The following is a 7,662-nucleotide window of genomic DNA, read 5'->3' as shown; positions in this document are numbered from 1 at the left end:
ATTCCAAAAAAGCAGGAATACGCTATCTATGTAACAGGTTCTATGCAACTTCATTAAAGAGTGTCCACCCAATCAGTCACATCACAGGCAGCACAACCCATGAAAATATTAGTCCATCATACCTCAAAACACCTCAGAAACTATTAACTCTTTATTACAACAGTTTAGCATCATAGTAGCGCATAAATGGGGGGGGGTTTGATCCTCTCTGAGCTTGATTGTTTTCTTGATGATGGTACCTAGTTTCGGTAATGAAACATCTGCAAAAAACCAGCCCAACCTCAGAGAGCACCAAGGACTCTTCATTTCAATTCTGAGCTGTAAATATTCTTCTTTATTGAGCCCATAAACCCACAAAATCTATCCAAAGCATCTTAAGCAATCCCAGATCTAGTAGCCAAATAAGACAAAGCAGGAGTCATTTATAACATAGAATCATAGATTAATAACCATTGGCTAAGCATGTCCGTATAGTGGAAGATTGACAGACTATATCCATGAACATAAACATCAATTAAATCAATGATGAAAACCTAATTTCACAATGCATTGATTAGTTCAAACACAATTTCAATTGAGAAACAGTAAACATTTTTGATCAAGGCAGATCAAGGCAAAATGCAAGAGAATTCTCAGAGACTTGGCACTCTGTCAAATCAGCCATTAACAACATATTGAGAAAAGCTTCATCTATAAACCATTCAGCCGGATTCACCCCCTAAGCCAGGGGTAGACAATCTTGGCTCTTTTTATGACTTGTGGACTTCAACTCCCAGAATTCCTGATGAGTCAGCATGGCTGGTTCAGGAATTCTAGGTATTGAAGTCCACAAGTCATAAAAGAGCCAAGGTTGCCTACCCCTGCCCTAAGCATATCCTTCCTCGTCACATCCTTCTTAATCAACATCCATATAAGCAGGATCGAAAACCAAACACAAGGAACAATAACCAGTCAAGACTGGAAAGACAACTGCCACATAGAAATATGCAGCAAACTTCACTCCCCCGTGCACTGATAATGTTATCTCACCTGACAATGAAAGGTCAGCAAGAAGAAAAGCAAGCACCAGGTTCCCAACAATTCAACCATGAGCATATGTTCTCCATGATTGTAAGCACATAATTGTTTTCCCTCTACATCCATCAGCTTCCACATGCTATATACATACATCTAATTTGCATTCATTCCATTCTGCAATTCTGCCCTCATTTCTTTCACTTTTTTCCTTTTGTTTTTCATGTCCATTTTTTTTCCTGAAGCTCCACTCTTGTGATTTGTTCCCTGTTCATGGTGTCTCATCACCCTTGTATCTGTCAGTAATTCTCTTAGTCTTAATTCAATCATAAACAATGAAATTAATCACTTTGAGATTTACATTCATAATTTTGACATGCATAAATATGAATAGACCAATGCATAAGCCATGCCTTTGAAACATGCAGCTTTTTTTTTTAAAGTGATATTCACACCACTCTCATTCTTCTGTGGGATTCCAAATATTTCAGTCATTTTTCTCTATAAACTCTCATTTCCATTTGTAAAGGAAGGTAAGGTTGGCCTTAGGTGTCAGCCTTACCAGCAGTCCAGACAAGGAACCCAACCTGGGTTTATTTTATTGTAAAGATACATTAACAGAATCTTGTAAACCTGAAAGTACGGTTCTCCCACTGTCTCTTTTGCAGTCTGAGAACTTAGAGAGTTTCTCTTGAGCCTCTTGCTCCATCCACTATACAGCTGTGAGCTATGCATCCCTAGGCAGCATCTTTTTGCCTGGTCTCCCAAGGTCATTCCCACATACCATTATATTGGGCATAGGAAAGGAATGATCAAACCCTCAGGTAAGCAGATAATGAACTTTCAGTGTGCCGTGATACAGCTAAGCCCTGTCTCCAGGACTCATTCATGCGATCAATAAACAAGGAGTCCTAGGATGAAGGCGGCTCTTGGCTTCCATCCATGAGACTCTACAATTCTATGAGAAGAAAGGGAGCTCTTTCTAGCTCTATCTCACTCTTCCCTGCCAGGTTTATCCATTGACCTTGGTGAGCTGCCAAGCCCAACTGGAGGTGAAGGAGGGGGCAGTGATTTTGACAGACATGTGCTGTAAAGGAATTTACAACTGAGCTTGGGCTAAAGAAGGAGCGATCAATGTCCTGTCCTATGAATTTTTGATGGACGTGCAAAACACAGTGTCTTTCTGAATCATAGTTAATACATTGGAATGTTTGTGGTTATTATGTTCCTCCCACCTCTTATGGAGGGTGCTGCCTTGTGTTTTTTTAGCTCATCCACGTAGCAGTGGTGATGTGTTTCCCACCCATCTTGAGAGACAGGTCAAAAGTATAGTGATATTTAAACAGCTGCTTCTTTTGCCATGCTTCAGCGGTAAGGATGATAGTGTTGCTGCCCACACACAGTTCAGTATGTGGTAGGTGAGAATCGGATGCACCTTGGAACTCTTTTTTATCTCCTTTTAGGTAGCTGCATCCCAGCTGCCAAAGTTGTTCTTGAAGCAAGACATTAGCAAGAGGCAGGAGGGAAGTGAAGAAGGTGCTCCTCCCTCCCTCCCTCCCTCCCCACTTTATCATTGAGAAAACTGGTTTGCGCCACAAGTAGGATGTCTCTCTTGTTCCCTCCCCTCTTCTTCTTTCACTGAAAGAAGGTTGGAGGGGGCTTATCTGAAGAATCCTTCTTCCTTCCGCAAATCTGATTGTAGTTGCATTCATGTATCTTCAGCCTTTCCAAATGTATCTCTTCCCACAGCCAATGTCCATATATACTGCAGATCAGCTCAGCTCAGAGATACGTGATCAAATTTGAGATTTCCCAGATGAGATTTAGCGTAAGACCTGACCTTATGTTCCTTTAAATTCAGCTTCACTCAACACAGCAAAACTTTGCATGCCATCAATACCCCTGCATACTCCTGCATACTCCTGCATACTCCTGAAAATATTACATAGGATTTATTTATATGAATTGCATGGCCACCCAGCTCACGAAAGAGTGACTCTAGGTGGCATACAACAACAACAACAACAACAAATCAGAATTAAAATAAAACATAATAGTCAAACGAACAGTTGGGGTATGCCAACATCTTGGTAATACATCTTACTTCTCTAGTATCTTAGTCCCACATCCAAAGGTTCATTAGAGTCTTCAGGGCCTTCCTGAAGACTAACAGGGTTGTGGTGAGTCAAATTTCAAGAGGGAGGTTATTCCACAGAGCAGATGTCGTCATGGAGTGGGTCTTTTGCTCAGAATAAATTAGCTATATTATATATTGGCAAGAGACTTAAATAGTCGACAGCATTATGGTACATTTTTTTTAAGGTTCTAAAAACCCATTGCTGGCATTGTAGCAGATTAGACGCCACAAAAGGAATCCCTTAAGTACACACACCTTTTATTTAGGGCCATAATTTTGATTACTGTGGCTGACTTTCCAAACGCAGTGCGATCAGCATTAACCAATGAATTATCTCATTACTTTTCAACAATGCTTGTTCTGTTTCTGAACAGAGACAGATAAATACTGCTGCTGCAATTACCTATAGTCATTGGTGTCTCCTTGTTCCTGGCTTCTATTGATGTGGTGTTCTTGCATTGGTTAAAAACATCCATTCAATTCTGAAAGGAGTAAGATCACAATGAAAGTGTTTATGGTCATACAATATATATATTGTATAGAGGAAAATCTTTCTCTGTTTTCACTGCTATTATTTCTTCTATAATAGTGATCATCTTTTTTTTAATGAGCACTTTTTTAAATCACAGAAAATAGGTTTTTTCCTGCTATTTTAATTAATATAAACTGTGGAAGTATTTTTATATAGCTCCTCTAGTTGTAAATCAATCAGAATAAATATTTCAGGATCTAAGGCCATAACATTCAGATTCAAGATCCTGGTACTGTATAGCACAGAAGAGAGTTGCTGAATTTGGGGAACTATAATTTCCATTAAAGCCTTCTATCTTTTACAAATACCTCAGGTGTAAAGATCATACAGTACGTCTTGCTTTCCAGGCAGTGTTTGGTATGGAAGCAGACTCGTCTTAGTCTTACTCTGTCAGGATTTCTGTTTTCTCCATTCTCTTGCTGCCAGTTTTGTATTTTCTCTCCACATTGGCTGGGCACATTTCTTCCCCATTTCAGGAAACTTTTAAGATTTAAGGCTAAGCCAAAGCGACCCCCTCTCCACCACAGAGCAAATATTTTTGCTATCCTCATTGTGGGAACACTAAACAATGGAACAGTAGACAGAAGGTTGAAAGATGTTGCATTGGTACCAGAGAAGCTATAAGATCAGCCTTCCCCTTAGCCCAGAGTCCCACATTTAGAATCTATCATCATTTTACCCTTCCACTAATTATTTCAGTTGTTCATCATGAACAGTAAAATCCATCAGTTACAGGTAATCCTGGATTGTTAAGTGAATTTGGCTTACAACAATTCACTTAGTGACTGTTTGAAGCTACAACAGTACTAAAAAAAGGTGACTTATGACCATTTTTCACAGTTACAACTGTTGCAGCGTCCCTGTAGTCACATGATCAAAATTCATATGCTTGGCAATTGACTCATGTTTATGACGGTTGCAGTATCCCAGGGTCATATGATCATCTTTAGTGACCTGAAAAGCAAAATCAATTGGGAAGCCCAGATTCACTTAACAACCATGTTATTAACTTCACAACTGCAGTGGTTCACTTAACAACTGTGGCAAGAAAGGTCATAAAACGGGGCAAAACTCACTTTTAACAACTGTTTGGCTTAGCAGCGGAAATTTGGGGGTCAACTCTGGTCGTAGGTCAAGGACCGCCTGTACTTGTTTCTCTTCTGTGCCAACATATGAGTAGGCTTACGCTTAAAACAGACTTTAAAATATATATTTTCACTTTAACATTTTCATTATTTGATCTCCTAATGTGTCAGACACTTTTTCTGTATTCACTTGTCTCATTCCCATCCATCCATTCATGCCACTTAGCAAAATAACTTTTTCCCCTGGGTTTCTTTCATTTATAAAGTGCAGAGCTTTCCCAAGAGGTCCTTTCTGATTCTTCCATTATCATCATTCACTAGAGTGTCACAGGAAATTATCACCAGCCTATGGGTTCCTNATTCCAAAAAAGCAGGAATACGCTATCTATGTAACAGGTTCTATGCAACTTCATTAAAGAGTGTCCACCCAATCAGTCACATCACAGGCAGCACAACCCATGAAAATATTAGTCCATCATACCTCAAAACACCTCAGAAACTATTAACTCTTTATTACAACAGTTTAGCATCATAGTAGCGCATAAATGGGGGGGGGTTGATCCTCTCTGAGCTTGATTGTTTTCTTGATGATGGTACCTAGTTTCGGTAATGAAACATCTGCAAAAAACCAGCCCAACCTCAGAGAGCACCAAGGACTCTTCATTTCAATTCTGAGCTGTAAATATTCTTCTTTATTGAGCCCATAAACCCACAAAATCTATCCAAAGCATCTTAAGCAATCCCAGATCTAGTAGCCAAATAAGACAAAGCAGGAGTCATTTATAACATAGAATCATAGATTAATAACCATTGGCTAAGCATGTCCGTATAGTGGAAGATTGACAGACTATATCCATGAACATAAACATCAATTAAATCAATGATGAAAACCTAATTTCAAAATGCATTGATTAGTTCAAACACAATTTCAATTGAGAAACAGTAAACATTTTTGATCAAGGCAGATCAAGGCAAAATGCAAGAGAATTCTCAGAGACTTGGCACTCTGTCAAATCAGCCATTAACAACATATTGAGAAAAGCTTCATCTATAAACCATTCAGCCGGATTCACCCCCTAAGCCAGGGGTAGACAATCTTGGCTCTTTTTATGACTTGTGGACTTCAACTCCCAGAATTCCTGATGAGTCAGCATGGCTGGTTCAGGAATTCTAGGTATTGAAGTCCACAAGTCATAAAAGAGCCAAGGTTGCCTACCCCTGCCCTAAGCATATCCTTCCTCGTCACATCCTTCTTAATCAACATCCATATAAGCAGGATCCAAAACCAAACACAAGGAACAATAACCAGTCAAGACTGGAAAGACAACTGCCACATAGAAATATGCAGCAAACTTCACTCCCCCGTGCACTGATAATGTTACCTCACCTGACAATGAAAGGTCAGCAAGAAGAAAAGCAAGCACCAGGTTCCCAACAATTCAACCATGAGCATATGTTCTCCATGATTGTAAGCACATAATTGTTTTCCCTCTACATCCATCAGCTTCCACATGCTATATACATACATCTAATTTGCATTCATTCCATTCTGCAATTCTGCCCTCATTTCTTTCACTTTTTTCCTTTTGTTTTTCATGTCCATTTTTTTTCTTGAAGCTCCACTCTTGTGATTTGTTCCCTGTTCATGGTGTCTCATCACCCTTGTATCTGTCAGTAATTCTCTTAGTCTTAATTCAATCACAAACAATGAAATTAATCACTTTGAGATTTACATTCATAATTTTGACATGCATAAATATGAATAGACCAATGCATAAGCCATGCCTTTGAAACATGCAGCTTTTTTTTTTAAAGTGATATTCACACCACTCTCATTCTTCTGTGGGATTCCAAATATTTCAGTCATTTTTCTCTATAAACTCTCATTTCCATTTGTAAAGGAAGGTAAGGTTGGCCTTAGGTGTCAGCCTTACCAGCAGTCCAGACAAGGAACCCAACCTGGGTTTATTTTATTGTAAAGATACATTAACAGAATCTTGTAAACCTGAAAGTACGGTTCTCCCGCTGTCTCTTTTGCAGCCTGAGAACTTAGAGAGTTTCTCTTGAGCCTCTTGCTCCATCCACTATACAGCTGTGAGCTATGCATCCCTAGGCAGCATCTTTTTGCCTGGTCTCCCAAGGTCATTCCCACATACCATTATATTGGGCATAGGAAAGGAATGATCAAACCCTCAGGTAAGCAGATAATGAACTTTCAGTGTGCCGTGATACAGCTAAGCCCTGTCTCCAGGACTCATTCATGCGATCAATAAACAAGGAGTCCTAGGATGAAGGCGGCTCTTGGCTTCCATCCATGAGACTCTACAATTCTATGAGAAGAAAGGGAGCTCTTTCTATCTCTATCTCACTCTTCCCTGCCAGGTTTATCCATTGACCTTGGTGAGCTGCCAAGCCCAACTGGAGGTGAAGGAGGGGGCAGTGATTTTGACAGACATGTGCTGTAAAGGAATTTACAACTGAGCTTGGGCTAAAGAAGGAGCGATCAATGTCCTGTCCTATGAATTTTTGATGGACGTGCAAAACACAGTGTCTTTCTGAATCATAGTTAATACATTGGAATGTTTGTGGTTATTATGTTCCTCCCACCTCTTATGGAGGGTGCTGCCTTGTGTTTTTTTTTTAGCTCATCCACATAGCAGTGGTGATGTGTTTCCCACCCATTATTATTATTATAATTTATTATAATTTAATTTATATACCGCCCTTCTCCCGCAGGACTCAGGGCGGTGCACAGCGTATTAAAAACAGTACAAATACAAAACATAAAAATACAAACCCCTATAAAACCAGATTAAAAAACCGAATATTAGAAGCTGTGTTTCTATTTAAAATTATTTTTAAAATCACCCTAAATAAAATCCTCCCTAGGTCAG

At 39.4% G+C, this 7,662-nt stretch overlaps 1 protein-coding gene across 1 annotated transcript in view; it reads left to right on the top strand.

Moving 5' to 3' along the window:
* Positions 1–6,143: 6,143 nt before the first annotated feature.
* The window catches only part of LOC107296866 (polypeptide N-acetylgalactosaminyltransferase 13), a 98,851-nt gene continuing 97,332 nt past the window's right edge, over positions 6,144–7,662 (top strand). The window contains exon 1 of the mRNA XM_015826221.1: positions 6,144–6,236. Coding sequence (XP_015681707.1) covers positions 6,144–6,236 — 93 coding nt within the window. The remainder of the gene's footprint in view (positions 6,237–7,662) is intronic.

Source organism: Protobothrops mucrosquamatus, unplaced genomic scaffold (assembly GCF_001527695.2).
Source record: "Protobothrops mucrosquamatus isolate PMUCROS unplaced genomic scaffold, P.Mucros_1.0 scaffold3010, whole genome shotgun sequence".
NCBI classification, from domain to species: domain Eukaryota; kingdom Metazoa; phylum Chordata; class Lepidosauria; order Squamata; family Viperidae; genus Protobothrops; species Protobothrops mucrosquamatus.
The sequence above is the reverse complement of the archived record's forward strand: the minus strand, read 5'-3'. Positions and strand labels throughout refer to the sequence as shown.